Below are 25,527 nucleotides of genomic sequence, written 5' to 3' on the forward strand. Positions count from 1 at the left end.
TTACTCCTTTTTGTTGATCTATGACAAGCAGTCATACCACTGGTCCAGGCCTGAAGCCCCGTTCACTTGTTCCACAAGCATTTAGCAAGCACCTATGTGCCAGGCTTTCAGTGGGAGTGTGAGGGTGCACCAACCACTGGCCACGTGGTTGTAAGGGTCTGGGCCTGTGGAATGAAGCAGAAGACGTCATCGTGAAGGAATCAGTTTCAGCCCCGCGAGAGTTGGCTCATGCCACGCGAAAGTCACTGCCCCATTGGCTTCTGAGTCACGGACTGCCCCGGAAGCTTTTGTGCCAGGGACTGCCCCGGAAGCTTCTGGGTCAGGGACTGCCCCGGAAGCTTCTGGGTCACGGACAGTTGGGCAGTGAGGCGGCGTCTCAGCGAGGCGGCACCCGGAGCCATGCCTTCAGATAGGAGGCAAGCGAAGGGGAGGAATAGGTCAAGTCGCCATGCCATGCGTGTGGCTCACTTACAGCCGGCAACTTATGAGGTGGCGGCAACTGGGTCGAATCCCGAGAGCAGCCATCCCGGGTACGAGGCCACCATGGCTGACAGGCCTCAGCCAGGATGGCGGGAATCTCTAAAGATGTGGGTCAGCAAACCCTGCGGGATGCTCATACTCTCCATCTGGATCCTGCTGTTGGTGTGCTACTACTTGTGCTCTGGTGAGTGCTGGCTCAGGCCAGGCGGGGAAATGCTGGGGGAGGGGTAGGGAGAGGGGGCGGGGTGTGGCGATGCACCGGCACCAACTGTAGGCCTTCCTGCCCCTTCCTGTCCTCTCTCCTCCCCAAGGCCTTTATGGCCCCATCTTCAGCAGTCCTTACAAAGGCCTGCCCTCTCTCACCTGGCCGCAGGAAGTCTTTCCCGCCTAAACTCACTTCTAAAAGACTTTCCCTCCCCGACTTCCCCTAACAAAAGCCTTTCCTTCCTCACACTTCCCACCACAAAGTACTAACCTTCTTTGTCACCGCTTTTTAAAAGTTGAGGACCAGGCGCGGTGGCTCACACCTGTAATCCCAGCACTTCAGGAGGCCGAGGCAGGCGGATCGCTTGAGGTCAGGAGTCCAAGAGCAGCCTGGCCAACATGGTGAAACCGCCATCTCTACTAAAAATAAAAAAATTAGCCGGGCATGGTGGCACACGCCTGTAATCCCAGCTACTCGGGAGGCTGAGGCAGGAGAATCGCTTGAATTCGGGAGGCGGAGGTTGCAATGAGCCGACATGGTGAGACTCCCTCTAAAAAAAAAAATAGGGCCGGGCGCAGTGACTCGCGCCTGTAATCCCAACATTTTGGGAGGCCGAGGCGGGCGGATTGCCTGAGCTCAGGAATTCAAGACCATCCTGGTTAACACTGTGAAACCCCGTCCGTACTAAAAATACAAAAAAATTAGCTGGGTGTGGTGGCAGGCGCCTGTAGTCCCAGCTACTCCGGAGGCTGAGGCAGGAGAATGGCATGGACCCGGGAAGCGGAGCTTGCAGTGAGCCGAGATCACACCACTGCACTCCAGCCTGGGTGACAGAGCAAGACTCCGTCTCAAAATAATAATAATAATAATAATAATAATAATAATAATAATAATAAAAATTGAGGTGAAATTCACATAACATAAAATTAACTACTTTATAGTGAAAATTAAAGGAATTTAATTAATTTAAATGTTGTGCAACCATCACCTCATGTAGTTCCAAAATATTTTAACCACCCCAAATTAAAACCCACACCCATGAACCAGTTACTTCCAATTCCCCAATCCATAAGGCTACTTCCTTCCTTTTTATGGCTGATTCGTATTCCATTGTAGGGGTATACTATATTTTTATCTAGTTTTTGAAATTTACCGAATTTGGGTTGTTTCCACTTTGGGCCTATTATGAACAATACTGCTATGAGCATTTGTGTACAAGTTCTTGTGTAGACGTGTTTTGAGTTCTCTAGGAGTAGAATTGCTGGATCGTATGGGAACTCCGTTGATCTTTTTGAGGAAGTCCCACACTGTTTTACAAAGTGGTTGAACCGTTTTACATCTCCATTAACAATGTTTGAAGGCTTCAATTTCACCAATATATGTTATCTGTCCCGCTTGTTATAAATTATAGCCATCATAGTGGAAGTGAAATAGTATCTCATTATGGTTTTGATTTATATTTTCCTAATGCCTAATGACTTTGAACATGTTTTTATATGCCTGCTGGCCTTTTGTACATCTTTGGAGAAATGTCTTTTCAAATTATTTGACCATTTTTAATTGGATTGTTTGTGGTTTTGCTGTTGAGCTTTAATAATTCTTTATATATTCTGGATACTGAATCCTTATCAGATACCTGATTTGCAAATGTTTCCTCCCATTCTGTGGGTAGTCTTTTCACTTTCTTGATAATGTCTTTTGATGTAAAAATGTTTTTAATTTTGAGAAAGCTCAGTTTATCTATTTTGTCTTTGGTTGCTTGTGTTTTGGAGTCATATCTAATAATCCATTGTCAAATCCAAGGTCATGACGATTACTCCCATGTTTACTTTTAAGAGTTTTATGATTTTAACTCTTATATTCAGATTGTTGATCCATTTTGAGTTGATTTTTGCATATGGTGTATGTTAAGGGTCCAACTTCATTCTTTTGCATGTGGATAACCACTTGTCCCAGCACCACTTGTTGAAGAGACGATTTTTTCCTCAATTGAGTGCTCTTGGCAGCTTTCTCAAAAATCAGTTGATTATGGATTTATAGATTTAGTTCTGGACTCTCAATTTTATTCTGGTCTATGTATCTATCTCTATGCTGGTACCACATTCTTTTGATTACTGTAGCTTTATAGCAAGTTTAGAAATTGGAATGTGTGAGTCCATCATTTTCGTACTTCTTTATCCATATTGTTTTGTGTATTCATGGCCACTAACAACTCTATATAAATTTGAGAGTCAGCTTTTCCATTTCTGCGAAAAGGCCATTGGAATGTTGATAGAGTTGGCACTGAATCTGTAGATCACTTTGGAAGTACTGCCATCTTAACAATATTAAGTATTCCAATCTGTGACCACAAAATGTCTTTACATTTATTAATGCTTTCTTCAATTTATTTCGGTAATGTTTTGTAATTTTCAGTTTACAAGTCTTTAACTTCCTTGGTTACATTTATTTTTAGATATTTTATTCTTTTGTATGCTATTGCAAATGGAATGGTTTCCTTTTTCTTTTCAACTTGTACATTGGTGGTGTATAGAAACACGGCTGATTTTTACCTGTTTGTCTCGTACCTGTAAAGTTACGAAATTCATTTATTAGCTCTAGTAAGTTTTTTGTGGACTTTTTGGATATTCTAGATATAGAATCATGTTATCTGTAAATAGAGAGAGTTTTACTTTTTACTTTCCGATTTTCATGCCATTTATTTCTTCTTATTGCTTAATTGCTCTTGCTAAAACTTCCAGCACAATATTGAATAGCAGTGATGAAAGCAGGCATCCATGTTTTAGAGGAAGCTTTCGGTTTTTCAACATTGGTTATAATGTTAGCTGTTCATCAGCTCTTCATCATGTTAAGTAAGATTCATTCTGTTCCTCGATTGCTGAGTGATTTTATTATGACAGGGTTTTAGATTTTGTCAGATGCGTTTTTTGTATCAATTGAGATATGAAATTGTTTCCCTTTGTGTATTATGTTGACTGATTTTCTTACGTTGAACCATCTTTAGATTAGTGGGATGAACTCCACTTTACAGTCATTGCGTATAATCCTTGTAATATGCTGTTGCATTTGGTTTGCTAGTATTTTGCAGGATAATTTTGTATCTATATTCATAAGCGATATTGGTCTGCAGTTTTCTTGTGGTGTCTTTTTCTGCCCTTGGGATCAGGTCACTACTGAACTCCTAGAATGAGTTAAGAAGTATTGTTGCTGAAGATTTTGAGAAAGATTGATGTTAATTCTTCTTTAAAAATTTGGTAGAAATTACCAGTGAAGCCATCTGTTCCTAGACCTTTTTTTGTTGAAACATTTTATTTTTATTGTTTTATTTTTTTATTTTTTACTTTAAAAAAGTTCTGGGATACATGTGCAGAACGTGCAGGTTTGTTACATAGACATACATGTGCCATGGTGATTTGCTGCAACTATCAACCTGTCAACTAGGTTTTAAGCGGTATTTGTCAAAACGCTCTCCCTCCCCTTTCCCCCCACCCCCCGACAGGCACTGGTGTGTGATGCTCCCCTCCCTGTGTCCATGTCTTCTCATTGTTCAACTCCCACTTAAGAGTGAGGACATGCGGTGTTTAGCTTTCTGTCCCTGTGTTAGTTTGCTGAGGATGATAGTTCCCAACCTCATCCATGTCTCTGAAAAGGACATGAACTCATTCTTTTTTATGGCTGCATAGTATTCCATGGTGTCTATGTGCCACATTTTCTTTATCCAGTCTATCATTGATGGGCATTTGGGTTGGTTCCAAGTCTTTTCTATTTTAAATAGTGCTGCAATAAGCATACATGTGCATGTGTCTTCATAGTAGAATGACTTATAAACCTTTGGGTATATACCCAGTAATGAGATTGCTGGGTCAAATGGTATTTCTGGTTCTAGATCCTTGAGGAATTGCCACACTGTCTTCCACATGGTTGGACTAATTTATACTCCCACCAACAGTGTAAAAGTGTTTCTGTTTCTTCACATCCTCACCAGCATCTGTTGTTTCCATACTTTGTAATGATTGCCATTCTAACTGGCGTGAGATGGTATCTCATTGTGGTTTTTATTTGCATTCTCTAGTGACCAGTGATGTTGAGCTTTTTTTTCATATATTTGTTGGCCTCATAAATGTCTTCTTTTGAGAAGTGTCTGTTCATGTCCTTCACCCACATTTAGTGGGGTTGTTTATTTATTTCTTATAAATTTGTTTAACCTCCTTGTAGACTCTGGTTATTAGACCTTTGTCAGATGGATAGATTGCAAAAATTTTATCCCATTCTGTGGGTTGCCTGTTCACTCTGATGATAATTTCTTTTGCTGAGCAGAAGCTCTTTACTTTAATTAGATCCCATTTCTCAACTTTGGCTTTTGTTGCCATTGCTTTTCGTGTTTTCGTCATGAAGTCTTTGCCCATGCCTATGTCCTGAATAGTATTGCCTAGGTGTTCTTCTAGGGTTTTGATGGTTTTAAGTCTTTAATCCATCTTGAGTTAACTTTTGTATAAGGTGTAAGGAAGGGGTCCAGTTTCTGTTTCCTGCATATGGCTAGCCAGTTTTCCCAACACCATTTATTAAATAGAGAATCCTTTCCCCATTGCTTGTTTGTCAATGATCAGATGGTTGTAGATGTGGGGTGTTATTTCTGAGGCCTCTGCTCTGTTCCATTGGTCTATATATCTGTTTTGGTACCAGTACTATGCTGTTTTGGTTACTGTAGTCTTGTAGTATAGTTTGAAGTCAGGTAGTGTGATGCCTCCAGCTTTGTTCTTTTTGCTTAGGATTGTCTTGGCTACACAGGCTCTTTTTTGGTTCCACATGAAATTTAAAGTAGTATTTTCTAGTTCTGTGAAGAAAGCCAATGGTATCTTGATGGGAGTACCATTGAATCTATAAACTACTTTGGGCAGTATGGCCATTTTCATGATACTGATTCTTCCTATCCATGAGCGTGGAATTTCTTTTTCCATTTGTTTGTGTCATCTCTTATTTCCTTGAGCAATGGTTTGTAGTTCTCCTTGAAGAGGTCCTTCATGTTCCTTGTAAGTTGTATTCCTAAATATTTTATTTTCTTTGCAGCAATTGTGAATTGGAGTTCACTCATGATTTGGCTCTCTGCTTGTTTATTATTGGTGTATAGGAATGCATGTTATTTTTGCTCATTGATTTTGTATCCTGAGACTTTGCTGAAGTTGTTTATCAGCTTAAGGAGTTTTGGGGCTGAGATGATGGGGTTTTCTAAATATATACAATCATGTGGTCTGCAAAGAGAGACAATTTGACTTCCTCTCTTCCTATTTGAATACCCTTTATTTCTTTCTCTGGCATGATTGCTTTGGCCAGAACTTCCAATACTATGTTGAATAGGAGTGGCGAGAAAGGGCATCCTTGTCTTGTGCCGGTTTTCAAAGGGAATGCTTCCAGCTATTGTCCATTCAGTATGATGTTGGCTATGGGTTTGTCATAAATAGCTCTTATTATTTTGTGGTGCTGAGAAGAATGTATATTCTGTTGATTTGGGGTAGAGTCTTCTATAGATGTCTGTTAGGTCTGCTTGGTCCAGAGCTGAGTTCAAGTCTTGAATATCCTTGTTAATTTTCTGTCTCATTGTTCTGTCTAATATTGACAGTGGGTTATTAAAGTCTCCCACTATTATTGTGTGAGAATCTGTCTTTTTGTAGGTCTCTAAGAATTTGTTTTATGAATCTGGGTGCTCCTGTATTGGGTGCATATGTATTTAGGAAAGTTAGCTCTTCTTTTTGCATTGATTGATCCCCTTTACCATTATGTAATTCCCTTCTTTGTCTTTTTTGTTTATATTTGTTTTATCAGAGACTAGGATTCCAACCCCTGCTTTTTTATTTTTTATTTATTTATTTATTTTTTGTTTTCCATTTGCTTGGTAAAATTTCTCCATCCCTTTATTTTGAGACTGTGTATGTCTTTGCATGTGAGATGGGTCTCCTGAATACAGGACATCAGTGGATCTTGGCTCCGTCCAATTTACCAGTCTGTGTATTTTAATTGGGACATTTAGCCCATTTACATTTAAGGTTAATATTGTTATGTGTGAATTTGATCCTGTCATCATGATGCTAGCTGTTTATTTTGCACATTAGTTGATGCAGTTTCTTCATAGTGTAATTGGTCTTTATAATTTGGCGTGTTTTTGCAGTGGCTGGTACTGGTTTTTCTTTTCCATAGTTAGTGCTTCCTTCAGGTACTCTTGTAAGGCAGGCCTGGTGGTGACAAAAATCCCTTAGCATTTGCATGTCTGTAAGTATTTTATTTCTCCTTCGCTTATGAAGCTTAGTTTGGCTGGATATGAAATTCTGGGTTGAAAATTCTTTTCTTTAAGAATGTTAAATATTGGCCCCCATTCTGTTCTGCTTCTAGGGTTTCTGCAGAGAGACCTGCTGTTAGTCTGATGGGCTTCCCTTTGTAGGTAACCTGACCTTTCTGTCTCGCTGCCCTTAACATTTTTTACATTTTTTCCTTCATTTTAACCTTGGTGAATCTGATGATTATGTGTCTTGGGGTTGCTCTTCTCGAGGAGTATCTTTGTGGTGTCCTCTCTATTTTCTGAATTTGAATGTTGGCCTGTCTTGCTAGGTTGGGGAAAGTTCTCCTGGATAATATCCTGAAGTGTTTTCCAACTTTGTTCCATTCTCCCTGTCACTTTCAAGGATCCCAATCAAACGTAGGTTTTGTCTTTTCACATAGTCCCATATTTCTTGGAGGCTTTGTTCATTCCTTTTCAATCTTTTTTCTCTAATCTTGTCTTCATGCCATATTTCATTAAGTTGATCTTCAATCTCTGATATCCTTTCTTCTTCTTGATTGATTTGGCTATTGATACTTGTGTATGCTTCACGAAGTTCTCGTGTTGTGTTTTTGAGCTCCATCAGTTCATTTATGTTCTTCTCTAAACTGTTTATTCTAGTTAGCAGTTCCTGTAACCTTTTGTCAAGGTTCTTAGCTTCCTTGCATTAGGTTAGAACATGCTCCTTTAGCTCAGAGGAGTTTGTTATTACCCACCTTCTGAAGCCTACTTCTGTCAATTCATCAAACTCATTCTCTGTCCAGTTTTGTGCCCTTGCCAGAGAGGAGTTGTGATCATTTGGAGGTGAAGAGGCATTCTGGTTTTTGGAATTTTCAGCATTTTTGCACTGTTTTTTTTTCTCATCTTTGTTGATTTATCTACCTTTGATCTTTGAGACTGAAGACCTTTGGATGGGATTTCTGTGTGGGTGTTCTTTTTGCTGATGTTGATGTTACTGCTTCCTGTTTGTTAGTTTTTCTTCTAATAGTCAGGCCCCACTGCTGCAGGTCTGCTGTAGTTTGCTGGAGGTTCACCCCAGACCCTGTTTTCCTGGGTATCACCTGTGGAGGCTGCAGAACAGCAAAGATTGCTTTCTGCTCCTTCCTCTGGAAGCTTTGTCTCAGAGGGGCACCAGCCTGATGCCAGCCAGAGCTCTCTCCTGTGTGAGGCACCTCTCAACCCCTGTTGGGAGGCCTCTCCCAGTCAGGAGCCATAGGGATCAGGGACCCACTTGAGGATGCAGTCTGTCCCTTAGCAGAGCTCGAGTGCTGTGCTTGTAGAATCCTCCTTGTCAGGGTCCACTGCTCTCTTCAGAGGCGGCAGGTAGGAACGTTTAAGTCTGCTGAAGCTGCGCCAACAGCTGCCCCTTTCCTCGGGTGCTCTGTCCCAGCGAGATGGGAGTTGTATCTATAAGCCCCTGACTGGGGTTGCTGCCTTTCTTGCAGAGACGCCCTGCTCAGCGAAGAGCAATCTAGAGAGGCTGTCTGGCCACAGCTGCTTTGCCGCACTATTTTGAGTTCCACCCAGTCCTTAGCACAGTCAGGGGAAAGCTGCCTACTCAAGCCTCAGTAATGGTGGATGCCCCTCCCCACACCAAGCTCAGTCGTCCCAGGTTGATTTCAGACTGCTGTGCTGGCAGGGAGAATTTCAAGTCAGTCTTTCTTAGCTTGCTGGGTTCTGTGGGAGTTGGACCCACTGGCTTGGCTCCCTGGCTTTAGTCCCCTTTCCAGGGGAGTGAAAGGTTCTGTCTCACTGGGGTTCCAAGTGCCACTGGGCTAAGAAAAAAAAAAAAACAAAACTCCTGCAGCTAGCTCCATGTCTGTCTGAACAGCTGCCAGTTTTGTGCTTGAAACCCAGGACCCTGGTGGTGTAGGCACATGAGGGAATCTCCTGGTCTGCAGACTGCAAAAACCATAGGAAAAGCATAGTATCTGGGCCAGATAGCACAGTCCGTCATAGCTTCACTTGGCTGGAAAAGGGAGGCCTCCGCTCCTTGCACTTCCCAGGTAAGGCAACACCCCACTCTGCTTCTACTCACCCTCCATGGGCTTCACCCACTGCCTAACCAGTCCCAATGAGATGAACAGTGTACCTCAATTGGAAATGCAGAAATCCCCCACCTTCTGCATTGGTCTTGCTGGGAGCTGCAGACCAGAGCTGTTCCTTTTCAACCATCTTGCCAGCAGATGCCCCTGTTTTTGTATTTTTATATTGATATATCATAGTTGTATGTATTTTTGGAGTACACGTGATATTTTAATATGTATACACAATGTGTAGTGATCAAATCCAGGTAATTGAGATATCCGTTACCTCAAAAATTTATCTTTGTGTTGGGAACATTCCAATTCTTTTCTTCTAGCTATTTTGAAATATAAAACAAATTATTGTTAACTATAATTTCTTTATTGCAAGGGAGATTTCGTTTAGTGTTTCAATATCTTTACTTTTTATAAGTATTCTTTGAAAAGTCTTCCCTCCTTAACCTCCCTTCACAAAGTACTACCTTTTCGTTCCCTCTTTTCAGAAATGACTTTCTCTCATAGACGGCTTTCCTCCCTCATCTCTCCCAAGGTCTTCTTTTCAGTATCTCCATCACATGGGACTAACCTTCTTCACCGCACCACTCAAAGTACTAACCTCCATCATCTCCTCTCTTAAAACTTTTCTACCCCTAACCTCACTTGCTAACCTCCCGTACTTCACTACACAAATTTCCTCAGTCACTTCCCTTCACAAAAGTCTTTCCTTGCTCATTTCCCCTCACGAAAGCCTTTCTTTACTCACCTTCCATCACAGAGTCCTACCCTCCCGCATGTTCACTCACAAATGCGTTCCTTTATCTCCCTCTAAAGGCTTCTTATCACACTTCTTCTGACAAAGTGCTTCCTTTTCTCACCTCAGTCATGAAGGCCTTTAATTCCTCAACTCTCCACTAAAATTCCTTGTCTTCCTTCACAAAGACCTTCCTCCCTCATCTCTTCTCACAAGGGCCTTTCTTCTCTCATCTCCCTCATGAAATTATAACCCCCTTCATCTCCTCTTCATAGTCCTTTCTTCTCTCACCAATACATTCCCTGTCTCACCTTTGCTTATATAGTTCTAACCTCCCTTATCTCTCCTCACAAAGGTATACCCTCCTTCTTCTCCTCTACCAAAATCTTCTTTCCATGCTCTCTCCTAACAAAATTCTAACCCCTTTCGCCTCCCCTCACAAAGACCTCACCTTCTTTTATGGTTGCCTTTCCTGCTTTCTTTACCCTCACAGTTGACTTCCCTCCCTGCTCAAAGGCCTTCTTCCCTCAAGTCCCTTCACAAAACCCTAACTTCCTCATCTCCTTTCCCAAAAAACTTCCCTCCTTCACTTATCACAAAGACCTTCCCTTTTTTACCCTCACAAATGCCTTCCTTCCTTCATCACCATTCCAAAAGTTTTTCTTGTCCTTCAGTCAAGGTCCTTTCATATCTCACCTCCCCACAATGACTTTCCTTTGCCCACTTCACAGGCCATCTCTCAAAAGCTTTTCATTCCTTATCTCACAGAGCCCTTTTCTCCTCTCTCTTAAAGTCTTCAGTCCCTTACTTCCCTTCTTTTACCTTATATCATCCTCTCCCTCTCTAAGCTACCTTCACTAAGGCCTTGCCTCTCCCTCAAATTCCTTCCCCTATCTCTTTATTTACCCTCCTCCAGGCCTTTACTCACTCCCCTTCAGAAGCCTACTTTCAGCTCTCCAAAAGTTCTTCTCCTCATTCAGGTTTTCCTTCCTTTACCATCCAAAGGCACTTTCCAATTCTTCCCCAAAAGCCTCCTTTTCTTCCTTCTACTTAATGATCTTTCTGCCTCATGTGCCTCTCTCAAAGTCTTTCCCTCCTCCTCCAGATTCTCCCAACCTGAACTGCTTTTCCTTTTCCTACACCCTTCTTTCCTTCCATAACCTTCCTAAGTCTCAGATGGTTTTCTCAAAACAGCTTTCTCTGTATTACCCACAATAGCATGCCTTTTCTCCCAACCCCCTCACAAATGTATTTCATGTTCTCATCTGCACAAAGGCCTTAGATTTCCCACAGTCTCCTGCCTTTGAGCTCCAGACCCAAGCCCAAAGACTTCAGCATCCCCACATCTAATCTCAATGGCTTCTTTCTCCGTGCTCTCCCTAGAGGTTTTCCATCTTCTCAACCAAGGTCCACCCACAGTCAAAGAGGGAGGTAAAGATTGGGCAATGGCATCACAGCTAAAAAGAATGGAGATTTCTATACACTATGTCACAACTACATGGGTTTATAGGTTTTTGTGAGGAATGAAATTCGAAGTTAAATAAAATATATGCTGTGTCTTATCAATTATTTGAAATAAGTTAGAAAATATGATTTCTGTTCTTTGAAAAAATGTTAAGATATTTTTAATGATCATTTACAAATCATAATATTACCACAAATTATTCAGGTTTATTTCTACTATTTATCTAAAACACCAAAGTAATTCTGAATTACTGAATTTGTAATAGTACAATACTAAAAGTCTTCTTATCCTCTAAAAAAGTAAGCTGAAAAACAAAACTATAAATTGTATATTTTTTCTTAGTCAGTGAGTTCTTCATTTTCTATTTCTGTTTTGAGTAGAACTCCCACAACAAAAAAGAATACTGTCTAATTCAGTGTGATTTCTTTATTTCCAGGAGTACTTTTTCCATTATAGGTCTAACATGTTTTCTCCTAAAATAATCCATGATTCATTCTTTATATTGTTAGATTTCCCAGATTCTCAGGAGGTAAGATGTGACTGTATGAATTAAATTTAATTTGCATTTAAAATTATTTCACTTAATTAACATAACAAAATGCACTGTGTTACGGGGTGAATCGTGTCCCCTCACCAAAAACAGTTGCAATTTTAACCCCAATACCTTATTTGTGATCTTATTTGGAGATAAGGTCTTCATAGAGATAATCAAGTTAAAATGAGGTCATCTGGAGTGTATTTTAATTCACTATGAATGGTGTCCTTATAAAAAAGGGGAAACTTGGACACAGAGACAGACACCTGTACAGGAAAGACTATTTCAATCTGCAAGCCAAGGAGAGGACTTTCCTCACAATCCTCAGAAGGAAACAGCCCTACTAACACCTTGATTTTGGACTTCTAGCCTCCAGAGGTGTGAAACAATAAATTTCTGTTTTAAGTCACCCAGTTTATGGTATGTTGTTACAACAGCCCTAGAAAACTAATACACATCAGAAGGTAAAATAATTGTCCATGGTCCTGTAGAATTATGGTGAAAGCAAAACATATGGTTCTGACATTAAAATTCCCTTTTTCGTTTCTAGACAGACCCCAGTGAGTTCTCTTACATTTAATGCTACTGAGAGGAATCGAAGTTGAGTGACCTGAGGTAACTCTGGGATATCCCTCCAGTTTGTATTGCCATTTGCATTCCCAAGCCACATTGCCTTTCCGGTTATATTTATGCAAAAGACATACAGACCAGTGGCATACAGGATGAGGAGAGAAGCAAATTGGGGACTGGGAGTTTGATCCCACCAATTATCTGTAACCTATTCAGTCAGTCCTAACTGCTCATCCTTTTTAGGGAAATTTAAAAAACGAGAAATAAAGATGGGCCAGTAGGTAATATTTTCAAATTGCCTTAGCTCCATGGACAAATCCCAGTAACTAGTTTCTGTATCATTTTATTAGAATACCTTATTTATCTAATATCCTTGCGGAGTGAATGAGGCATTACACATAGAAAGTCTGGCTGCCTGCCATGTACCTAATTGAGCACAAGGCTAGCTTTTGCTTTAACCCCGTGTACATGTGGTGTAGTTGGAGGAGCCCTAAGCTAGGAATCAGGAGATCTAGGTTGCCCTGATTGTTCACATTAACTTGCTGTGTGACCTTTGATAAGTCATTTTACTTCTTCAGGCTGTAGCTATCTTGTTGGAAAAATGAAGAAATTTCACTAGGTAAGCATTTCTTCTGTTCACTCCTTTCAAGCTAGGAGCCCTAAGCTAGGAATTAGGAGATCTAGGTTGCCCTGATTGTTCACACTAACTTGCTGTGGACCTTTGATGAGTCATTTTACCTCTTTAGGCTTCAGTTATCTTGTCGAAAAAATGAAGAAATTTCACTAAGTGGGCATTTCTCCTTTCAGTCAGAATGCTTGGTTATCTTGATGATACCAGTCATTCATAATTCCCTTTAGGCTACCTTACTTTTTTACATTAATATATTTATTTAAAAAGGGAACTGTACCATAGTTATAAATGGAAAGTTGACCATATTTGCTATTAACATTATTAATAAAAATAAATATCCTTAAAACAAAGTAATGATATTAAATTTAAAATTGTAAGCAATAAAAATAAACAATGAAAGTCACGTAACAAACTATTTGTTTTGCATTGTATTAAACACTTCACATGTGACATCATTTAATCCTTATAACACTTCAAAATAAATATCACCATTTTGCAGATGAGTAAACTGAGGCAACGAGAAGTTTACTGACATGCTCAAGTTCACCAGCTAGTATGTGGTAGAGCCAGGATGCAAACTCAGGTCTGTTTGAGGCCAACACCCAGAAAGACAGTGGCATAGGTAGACCCTGAACTTAAAGCCCCAGTAAAATCCTTTAGATACTGATACAGTTAGCCACTGCTCTTTCTGTCTCCCTACCCTGTCATTCAGTTTCTCATCTATTAGACCTCACACCAGAGTGGGCTGGTGGGGCGGGAGGGGGCAACATAATTTGTAAAATGAAAATACAAGATCTCTCATTCAAAATTTATGGATTTCAAAATGGTGATAGCAAAACATTAAACCAAGCATGGAGCTCCCCAAGTGTGGGGCCCTGTTTGACTGCACAAGTCACATATAGATGAAACTCTCTGTCTGCACTGAGTCTGGTGTTTCTTTTCTGTTGAAATGTAGTTAGATTTTTAGTCTTTCATTTGTAACAGGGAAATTTAAAAATAAAATTCTTTGTGACAAGGAAACGTAATTGGTTCTTTACTATTTTCTACTACCAATTTAAAAGGCTGATTCCTAATCTTTTATTTGCTGAACATGCTAATGAGTGTAAAGATGCAAATTAGAGGCCAAGAGGATGAAATTATTCTTCATATGAAAAAAAATGGAGGAGGGGAAAAAGGCCGGAGGCTGTTTGGGTAGAGAGGAAGACCTGAGAAAAAGGCTTGTGTGCTGGCTGATGGGAGACTTTGGAGAGAGTTAAAGAGGAAAAGGAGACAATCGTCCCAGGGAAGAAAGAACAGGGATGAAAGTTTATAAAGCCTAAGCAAAAAGAATAAAGCTGGAGGCATCACACTACCTGACTTCAAACTATACTACAAGGCTCCAGTAACCAAAACAGTGTGGTACTGGTACCAAAACAGACATATAGACCAATGGAACAGAGCAGAGGCCTCAGAAGTAATGCCACACATCTACAACCATCTGATCTTTGACAAACCTGTCAAAAACAAGCAATGGAGAAAGGATTCCCTATTTAATAAATAGTGCTGGAAAAACTGGCTAGCCATATGCAGGAAACAGAAACTGGACACTTTCTTTACACCTTATACAAAAATTAACTCAAGATGGATTAAAGACTTAAGTGTAAGACCTAAAACCATACAAACCCTAGAAGAAAACCTAGACAGTTCCATTCAGGACATAGGCATGAGCAGAGACTTCATGACTAAAACACCAAAAGCAATGGCAACAAAAGCCAAAATTGACAAATGGGATCTAATTACACTAAAGAGCTTCTGCTTCGCAAAAGAAACTCTCATCAGAGTGAACAGGCAACCTATAGAATGGGAGAAAATTTTTGCAATCTATCCATCTGACAAAAGGTTACTATCCAGAATCTACAAAGAACTTAAACAAATTTACAAGAAAAAAAAAAAAAAAAACATCAAAAAGTGGGCAAAGGATATGAACAGACACTTCTCAAAAGGAGACATGTATGTGGCCAAAAAACATATGAATAAAAGCTCATCATCACTGGTCATTAGAGAAATGCAAATAAAAACCACAATGAGATACCATCTCACACCAGTTAGAATGGCAATCATTAAAATGTATGGAAACAACAGATGCTGGAAAGGATGTGGAGAAATAAGAACACTTTTACACTGTTGGTGGGACTGTAAACTAGTTCAACCATTGTGGAAGACAGTGTGGCAATTCCTCAAGGATCTAGAACCAGCAATACCATTTGACCCAGCAATCTCATTACTGGGTATATACCCAAAGGATTATAAATCATTCTACTATAAGGACACATGCACATGTATGTTTATTGCAGCACTATTTACAATAGCAAAGACTTGGAACCAACCCAAATGCACATCAATGACAGACTGGATAAAGAAAATGTGGCATATATACACCATGGAATACTATGCAGCCATAAAAAAGAATGAGTTCATGTCCTTTTCAGGGACATGGATGAGGCTGGAAACCATCATTCTCAGTAAACTAACACAGGAATAGAAAACTAAACACTGCATGTTCTCACTCATAAGTAGGAGTTGAACAATGAGAACATATGGACACAGAGAGAGGAACATCACACACGAGAGCATGTGATGTCAGGAGGTCGGGGGCTAGAGGAGGGATAGCATTAGGAGAATTACCTAATGTAGATGATGGGTTGATGGGTGCAGCAAACCACCATGGCCCGTGTATATCTATGTAACAAACCTGCACATTCTGCACATGTATCCCAGAACTCAAAGTATTAAAAAAAACAAAGTTTATAAAGATTTGCCATATGACAAGTCATGTCAGTCGTGTTTGATGTCATGGTAGGTTTGATATTTTACTCATATTTTTTTCTTCTACACTTTCAAATTAACTCATAGCAAACATTAATATATTCATAAATATTCATCTATGTTCTACCTAAAATTCTTATGTACTACTAGTGATAGACTACGCTTTGAGACATACTGCTCAAGTTAGTTTAAAAATAATTGTCTTTCAGAGTATGGAAGAAATCAGAGGTGGAGGGCAGGGTATAATATATTCTAGACTTATGGTTGAGACTGCCACTGATGTTGCTTATCTGAGTTAAGATGTTTAATTGTCACTTTCATTTCAAATGCCCATTGTAATGACCGAAAGAGCTATAAAGGGTGAAAACCTGGAGAACCTAGAAAGGTTCCATCTGTCATCTATATGCCAGAAACTTGGAGGATTCTCTGAAAGATAAAAACATGACGGAGAGAAATCACAGCAACTTGTGTTTCATGTGAAGCCAACGGCAAGCCTGTCCAGCAGGGACTGGGGGCTAGGGCACTCTGAGTTGGGGACTCTAAGTTGAGGGATTAATATTCTAGAGGAACTCCAGAGAACGCATAACTTGCTGAATATAACTTAGAATGGAGACTCCGGCCTCGGTGTGCTACTGTCAGCCAACACTTACTTCGGATGGTGTGCTGAATCAAGTGGCAACAAGGACAGCAAATTGACGAAGGGGGACACTGAGCAAACAAACAGAAATATGGAACAAAGGTCTTGTCAAGGTCTCTTCCATCTGTAGCTCCCTTCTCATGTCATGTGGGACAGGGTTCTCTGATCTGGCAAAGTGTGCCTAACAATATTAATCTCATTTCTTGTCCTTGTGCTGGAAGCACTCTCCCAGGCCCTTTGTTCAGCCAGCTACTTCTAGCCTTTTTTTTTTCCCCACTTAATTATCATCTACTCAGAGAGACTGGCTCCCATTTAAAGGAGCCCTCTCCTTTATTCTGTATCAGTATCCACTTTCTTCATAGCACTGATTACAATTTGTAATTATTTAATTTGTTAGTTGACTTACTTTTTGTCTGTCTTCTCCACTGCATTGTAGTAAGCTCCATGAAGGCAGGGATCTTGTCTGACTTGTTCACTGATATATCCTCAAAGCATAGAATATAGTAGGTGTTCAGTAATGAGTAAGCATTAGTAGAAAACAAGCAGGAAAAAATGGATTATTTTTAATATTGCCAAGGTATAATATATAGTGAAGATAAAATTGTCATGATTGAATATGCATTGTCGGAGTATATGAAACAAATAGTTTTAGAAATTTAAGCAGAAATCATCAAAACCACAGTCATGGTGAGATACTTTAATATTAATCTTTTAGTCCTTGACAGAAAAAATAAAAATACAAAGCATTTGTATAATATAATTTAGCTTGATTTAACAGTTATAATAGAGTTCATTGTGAGAGTACACATTCAAATGTGTGTGTATGGAAGTTGCTCTCATTAAAATGAGAAAGAAGATATTATCATTGATATAAAGGAGTTTTAAATATTACAGTGAGTAGTCTTAAGGGCAGCCAGAGAGAAAGGTCGGGTTACCCACAAAAGGAAGCCCATCAGACTAACAGTAGATCTCTCGGCAGAAACTCTACAAGCCAGAAGAGAGTGGGGGCCAATATTCAACATTCTTAAAGATAAGAATATTCATGTGGTTCTTGTCTTTGGTTCTGTTTATATGCTGGATTATGTTTATTGATTTGCGAATGTTGAACCAGCCTTGCATCCCAGGGATGAAGCCCTTGATCATAGTGGATAAGCTTTTTGATGTGTTATTTGAATCATGAGATTATCTCAATAGATGCAGAAAAGGGCTTTGACAAAATTCAGCAGCCCTTCATGCTACAAAAGCGCTCAATGAGATTCGGTATTGATGGAGCGTACCTCAAAATAATAAGAGCTATTTATGACAAACCTACAGCCAATATCATACTGAATGGGCAAAAGGAAAACTGGAAAAATTCCCTTTGAAAACTGGCACAAGACAGGGATGCCTCTCTCCTGCCTCTATTCAGCATGAGTAATTTGGAGGATTCCTGGCTAGGGAGCGAATTGGAGGCAAGAAGAGAAAGAAATCAGGGTATTCGAAAGTTAGAAGGAGAAAGAGAGAAAGAAGTCAAAATTGTCCCTGTTGCAGATGGCTTGGTGTATATTGAAACCCCATTGTCTAGCCAAAATCTCCTTAAGCTGATAAACCAGCTTCAGCCAAAGTCTCCAGGATACAAAATTAGTATTGCAAAAGAATCACAAGCGTTCATATTGCACTTGATAACTGGACAAGCCTGAGAGCCAGATCATGGAATGGACTTTAGAACTACGATTGCTAAAGATCAAATGCCTGGGAATCCAACTGACCAAAGGGATGTAAGGACCTCTTCAAGGAGAACTACAAACCCTGCTCAGTAGAATAAAGAGACACAAACAAATGGGAAGAACATACCGTGTCATGGATAGGAAAGAATCAATATCAATGAAAATGGCCATACTGCCAAAAGGTAATTTACTAGATTCAATGCCACATCCCAATAAGCTACAATAGGATTTCTTCACAGGGTGGGAAAGAGCTGCTCTAAAAGTTCATGGAACCAAAAAACCCCGCACATCCTCCAAGACAATCCTAAATCCAGAAAAGAACAAAGCTAGAGCATCCATACCACAACTTCCAAACTATACTACAAGGCTACAGTAACAAAACAGCACTTTAGTACACAATTTTCCAAAACAAGAGATATGAATAAATGGGAACAGGGAACAAGAGTCCTCCAGAAATAATGCACCGCCACGTCTACAGCCATCAGTCTTTATTAAACCTGAGAAAAACAAAGAAATGGGGGAAAGAGTTCCTATTTAATAAATGGTGTGGGAGAATTGGCTAGCCATCCGGTAGAAGCTGAGCTGGATCCTTTCCTTACTCATATACAGAAAATTGGTTCCAGATGGTTAGAGACTTAGATATTAGACCTAATACCATAAAAATCCTAGAAGGGAAAACCCTACATTGAAATTACCATTCAGGACATAGAGCATGGGCAAAGACATATCCTAAAACACCAAAAACAACAGCAGCAAAAGCTAAAATTAATAAATAGGATCTAATTAAACTAAAACTTCTACTGCAACCAAAAACTACCATCAGAGTGAACAAACAACCTACAGAATAGGAAAATTTTGCAATCTACTCATCAACAAAGGGCTAATATCAGAACCTGCAAAGAACTCCAGCAAATTTACAAGAAAACAAAACAACCCATCAGCAGCTTAGAGTGGGCAGGATATGAACAGACATTTTCTCAAGGGACATTCATACAGCCAACAGACATGAAAATGCTCATCATCACTGGCCATCAGAGAAATGCAAATCAAAACCACAATTGAGATACCATCTCACACCAGTTAGAATAAGCGATCATTAAAAGTCAGAAACAACAGGTGCTGGAAGGATGTGGAAATAGGAACACTTTTTACACTGTTGTTAGGATTGTAAAAACTAGTTCAACCATTATGGGAAAGCAATTATGGCGATTCCCTCAAGGATCCTAGAACTAGATATACCATATTAACCATCCATTACAGAGATATACGAGATTATAAATTATACTGCTCTAAGACACATGCACACGTATATTTTATTGCAGCACTATTCACAATAGCAAGGGCACTTGGAATCAGCAAATATCCCATCAAAGTAAGCAAGATTGGATTAAGAAAAATATAGCACCTCACACCATGGAATACTATGCAGCCATAAAAGGATGGAGTTCGTCCTTTGTAGGGACGGTTACGGCTAAAACCATCATTCTTAGCAAATATCACAAGAACAGAAACCAAACACATGTTCTCACTCCTAGGTGGGAACTGAACAGCGAGAATCCTTGGACTCAGGAAGAGACATCACACACCACTTGGAAGGGGCCTATCATGGGGGAGGGAGAGGAGGGATTGCATTGGGAGTTATACCTGATGTAAATGACGAGTTGATAGGTGCAACAGACTAACATGGCACAGAAGTATGCATTATGCCAACAAAACTTGCATATTATGCACATGTACCCACCACACAACAGATATAATAATAATAAATAGAATTTAAAAAAATAAAGTATTCAATGATTTCATATCAGCCAAACTAAGTTTCGCCAAGTGGAGGAGAATAGATCGGCCTTGCAGACAAATAGATCCTTGGGATTTTGTCACCACCGAACGCCTGCAAAGGATCCCGAGGGAGGCGCTAAACATGGAAAGAGACAACCGGTACCAGCCATTGCAAAGAGCATGCCAAAGATGTAAAGAGACCATCAGGGCTAAGGAAGAAACTGCATCAGCTAACGAAAGGCAAGAATAGCCAGCTAATATCACAATGACAGGATCAAGTTCATACATAACAGTAATGTGTAAGTATGAAATGGACTAAATAGTCCAATTAAAAGAACCTGAACTGGCAAATTGGATAAAGAGTCAGACCCATCGGTTACTATATTCAGGAACCCATCTCACATGCAGACACACATAGAGCTCAAAATAAAAGGATGGAAGGAAGATCCTACCAAGCAAATGGAAAACAAAATAGGCAAGGTGCAATCTAGTCTCTAATCAAAACAGACTTTCAAAACCATCAAAGATCAAAAAGAGACAAAGAGCCATTACATAATGGTAGGGATCAATTCAACAAGAAGGCTAACTACCTAAATGCTAATACAGGAGCACTTGGTTAATAGAGCAAGAGTCCTTGAGAGACTTTCAAGAGACTTGGGCTCCCATACAATGTGTGGGGCTTTAGCACTTGCGCTGTCAGCATTTAGACAGATCAGACAAGAAAGTTAACAAGAGATATCTAGTGGAGCCTCAACTCTCTGCACCAAGAAGACCCAGCCAGACATCTAGAACTCTCCACCCAAAGCAGCAGGAATATACATTCTTCCCTCAGCACCACATACATAATTATTCAAAATTATTACATAGTTGGAAGTAAAGCACTCCTCAGCAAATGTAAAGAACAGAAATTATAACAAACTGTCTCTCCAGATCCGCAGTGCAATCAAACTAGAACTCAGGACTAAGAAACTCAGTCCGGAAGTGCTGAACCATGGAAACTGAACAGCCTGCTCCTGAGGTGGCCTACTGGGTACATAGCAGAAATGAGAGGCAGAAATAAAGATGTTCTTTAAAACCAATGAGAACAAAAAGATACAACAACATACAGAATCTCTAGGACACATTTAAAAGAAGCAATTAATATGAGAGAATTGCATAACTAAATACCCACAAAAGAGAAAGCAAAGACCTTGAATCTAAAGTGGCTTTATCACAATCAAAGAACTAGAAGCAAAACAAACACATTCAAAAGCTAGCAGAGAAGGCAAAAATAACTAAGATCAAGAGCAAGAACTGAAAGGAGATGAAACACAAAAAACCCTTCAAAAATCAGTAGATCAGACTTCTGTTTTTGAGACCAATTAACAAAATGGATAGACCATATAAAGACTAATAAAGAAAAGAAGGAATCAAATAGATGTAATAAAATGATAAAGGTATCACCACAGCCCCAGAAGAAAATACAAACTACCATCAGGAAATACTGCCATAAACACCTCTATACAAATAAACTAGAAAATCTAGAAGAAATGGATAAATTCCATACTAATAATTGCTTTGTAAATAGATTATTTCCTAGCAAAATAAAAATAACAAAATTAACTGTGACCATGAAGTAAAAGATAAAGAACTACCCCTCTCCAAAAAATAAAGACTCAGACTTTTTCTGGATGAGTTTTCCCAAACCTTTAATGGATCAAATCATTCCTACATTGTTTCATCTGTTTTAGTCTAGAAAAAACAACAGGAAGCTTCCTAGGTTATTTTAAGAAGCAGGTATAACTCTCATGCCAAGATTTACAAATGTAGCACACAAAAGAAAACTAAAGACACACTTCACTTAGGAATGTAGGAATGTTGAATCATGAATCCTATATAAAACATAAGCACTTGTGGACTTTGCTCAGGAATGCAAGAATATTTTAATATTGGCAAATATATTAATAGTATTCAATAATTAATAGGCAGGGGGAAAGATCATCATGGCAGTAAATATTAAAAGGATTTGATAGAACCCCAGTTCTATCCCTGATTCAAAATGAAACAAAATAATAACAGAAAATTTGTAGAAAACGACAACTAGAGAAATACATCCTTAATTTAATAAAGGGTATCTATCTTACACCAGCAGCCAACATTATATTTAATTATGAAATACTAGCACATTCCCATTAAAGTCAGGAAAGATTCAAGAACGTCCATTGTTATGGTTATTAATCAACATAGTTTAAACATTTCTAGGCAATGCAGTGAAAGAAGAAAAATAATTCAGCTGTTAATATTGTACAGAAAGGAGACAAAGTCATCTATATTTAGTGATAATATGATTGTCTATCTGGAATGACACTGAAGAACAATGAGAACTAATGAGAGTTAACTAAGGTAGTAAGAAAATACATGTATAAAAATCAATAGCTCTCTTACATACCATCAATCCACTAGAAAATGTGGTGAAATGGGTTATATTCACAAAACAACAAAATATATATGATGCCTGGGAATAAATGTACTGCTCTCTTACATATCATCAATCCACTAGAAAATGTGGTGAAATGGATTATATTCACAAAACAACAAAATATATATGATGCCTGGGAATAAATGTACTAAGAAAAGTGCAGAGCCTATCTGAATACAATGATAAACCTTATTCAGGGACATAAAAAGAGACTTGAATGGAGAAACAAAACTACTTAGGTGAAAAAATTTTGTAACATTATCAGTTCTCTCCAAATGAGTCCACATTTAATTGAATTCATGCCTAGCACACGGGACACACAATAAATGATTTTTGAATGAATGATAAATAAGTGAACATAATTACCATAAAATTTAGAAATTTTTTTTGGCTTGACAAAATGATTTTAAGGTTCATCTAAAAAATTCTCAGAGCTGAAAATAAAATTTGATAATAGAGACAATCAAAAGATTACCAGATCAGTTATTAAAACATAATGACATAAGATAGGCCGGGTGCTGTGGCTTATGGAGGCCAAGATAGGTGGATCACCTGGGATCAGGAGTTTGATACCAGCCTGGGAAACATGGTGAAATCCTGTCTCTACTAAAAATACAAAAATTAGTTGAGCATGTTGGCGCATGCCTGTAATCGCAGCTACTTGGGAGACCGAGGCACAAGAATCACTTGAACTAGGGAGGCGGAGGTTTCAGTGAGCTGAGGTTGCACCATTGCACTCCATCTTGGGCAACAGAGTGAGACTCTGTTTCAAAAAAAAAAAAATAAGAAAAGATAAAATAAACAATAACATTAGTATTGGCACATGAATAGATAGATTTGTGGAACAGAATAGAAAGTCAAGAAGCAGATCTATGATTATGTAAGGATTTAGAATATGATGACGTTATCATAAGTATAATAGAAAAGGATGGATTTAATAAAGGGCCTTAGGACTGCTGGAAAAATTGTATCCCTACTCCATAACACACTGCAAAAAATATACTCCAGGTGTATTAAATATTTAAATTTAAAAAGTACAACCATGAAAATGTTGTTAGTATTAGAGTATAGAATGCCTTTATAGAGGTAAAAATAATAAAGGAAGAGATTGATAGATTTAATTACATATAAAATTTTAAGTTTCTGAGCTTCCCAAACACCATAAAAAATGTAAGGATAACCAATTACCTTGAAAAAAATATTTTAAATATGTAGCAGATTAAGAGTTAAGTTCTCTACTGTGCAACACAATGCGAAAGATGTAAGCTCACTGATTATGAAAGTTGCAAATTAAAACAAAGGATATTTTGTTTCATTTTGGCCATCAAATTGGCAAATAATAAAAAGCAGAGAGGTTTGAGAAAACTAGCACTTGCCTGTACTACTGGTAGAAGTGTATTTTGGGGTAACTATGCTGGAGGGTAATTTGGACATATTCAAGCACCATGCCTTAAGAATTTATCTTAAGTAATTTTTCATGAGTATTTGTAAATATATAAAGCTTCAACGATAATCATTGCAAGCTAATGATAGTGTAATGATAATCATTGCAGTATTCTTTATAACATCAATAAATTTTAAACAACCTGAATGTCTTCTTATGGAGAAATTGCTAACTCAATTATAATAGAGCCATATAATAGAATTCTGTGACATTATTAAAGATAGTTTTGGGAAATATTTAATGCTATGGACAAATCTGTGTTATCCTCTTCTCTTATGTAGGAGGGAATTGTGTAAATAAGACTGAAAAACAGTTCCTTAAAATAGTGAGAAAGAAGGATAAGGAAGGTTTTACTGTATGTAAGGCCTTGATTTTTATCAATATATATGTAAGTCAACATATTTTCTAAGGTTTTCTGTGATGGGATCTGATTTAGTTGGAATACATACTGTTTTCAGCTCATCAATTGATTAGGCCTCTTAATACTGTTTGTCAGAGGCAAGTTTACTATTGTAAATCAGTTTACAACAATGGGATGTGTCAGCCTATAGCTTAAGCATTTGCAAATTTAACACTTTTTCAGTTTCACAACAAAATTGCATTCTGATTATTAATAATAAGTTGTTAGGAGATGAAAGTATATCTGTTAGCTATTTGACTTTCTATAATTAATTTAAGCAAAGGTAATTACTATTAAAGGGTTATTGAAAGTGATATATGCTTTATATGTTGGGATTAATAATTTTACTTCTTCTTCAGGGCCCTCATATTTTGTGCTTCCAAGTGGGTATATCCTGCAAAACAGTGAAAACACTAATGGCCAATCTCTGGAAGAAGATTACGCATCGGAAGCTCTGCTGAATTTTTTCTTTCCAACAAGTAAGTTCTTGTTTGATTTTTTTCCCCCTCTAATGTTCTTGTTTTGAAAAGAGTAGTTAAATGTTTAGGAAGCAGTGTGGTGTATTGGCACTGGAGTGGGACAGAGCTGAGTTTGAATCCTGACTCTGCTCTTTGGCTTAGACAAGACAATCTCTCTGAACCTCAGTGCCCTCATCTTTGAAATGAAGATATTTACCACTAAGAATTATGAGGACGAACTGAGATAATATTTGTAAGGCATTTCATAAATGTATATTACTGTTTATAAAATACTTTTCCTTTGCAAATATCTAAATCTTTCACAATTTACCTGAATGACATTGCCTGAAATTTAGTCACTGACCCAGTATTGTGAAATTGATGTCTTCTGTGGCATTAGTGAGAGGGTACTGTGTGACTGATGTTATGGAATATGCCAGATGTTTCCCCATCTGTTTTAATGATAGAAATCCCAGGCTTCAAGTCCCACCGTCTTTTTGTGATTCTGTATATAATGTGTTTATCAAGCACATTATGACCCCTGAGAATTATTAACCACAAATAAACATGTTTCATTTTGTATAGCATGTGGTGCCCTTTCAAGGAGAAGCTTCGTATAAACTGGAATATGTGAAGTACAAAGATAAAATGTTATGAAAAATCATGCAGAATTTATTCTAACAAAATTTGATATACTCTATAAGCACAAAATTATATCTGTTTTTCATTTCCAGGCCTTACTACTGAATTCTTTAGTGAACTTGAAAAAATCTCTTTGTGTTTCTTTGTACTTGTTTCATTAAGTTTAAAATAGGCATCTACCAAGGCTGGTTCAACATTCGCAAATCAATAAACATAATCCAGCATAT

General features: G+C 38.5%; 1 protein-coding gene across 1 annotated transcript; it reads left to right on the plus strand.

Moving 5' to 3' along the window:
- The first annotated feature begins 271 nt into the window (after positions 1-271).
- Positions 272-24,761, plus strand: FMR1NB (FMR1 neighbor). The gene is made up of 2 exons (XM_031660705.1): positions 272-664; positions 24,560-24,761. The coding sequence occupies exons 1-2, from the start codon at positions 400-402 to the stop codon at positions 24,724-24,726; spliced, it is 432 nt and encodes a 143-aa protein (XP_031516565.1). The 5' UTR covers positions 272-399; the 3' UTR covers positions 24,727-24,761.
- Positions 24,762-25,527: the final 766 nt, after the last annotated feature.

This window comes from Papio anubis, chromosome X (assembly GCF_008728515.1).
Source record: "Papio anubis isolate 15944 chromosome X, Panubis1.0, whole genome shotgun sequence".
In the NCBI taxonomy this organism is placed as follows: Eukaryota; Metazoa; Chordata; class Mammalia; order Primates; family Cercopithecidae; genus Papio; species Papio anubis.

Excerpts from the sequence above, each read along its gene's own strand:
- FMR1NB (XM_031660705.1), top strand. The coding sequence starts at position 400 with ATGCCTTCAGATAGGAGGCAAGCGAAGGGGAGGAATAGGTCAAGTCGC. Across the intron at positions 665-24,559 it reads GTGCTACTACTTGTGCTCTG|GGCCCTCATATTTTGTGCTT; the intron begins GTGAGTGCTGGC and ends CTTCTTCTTCAG.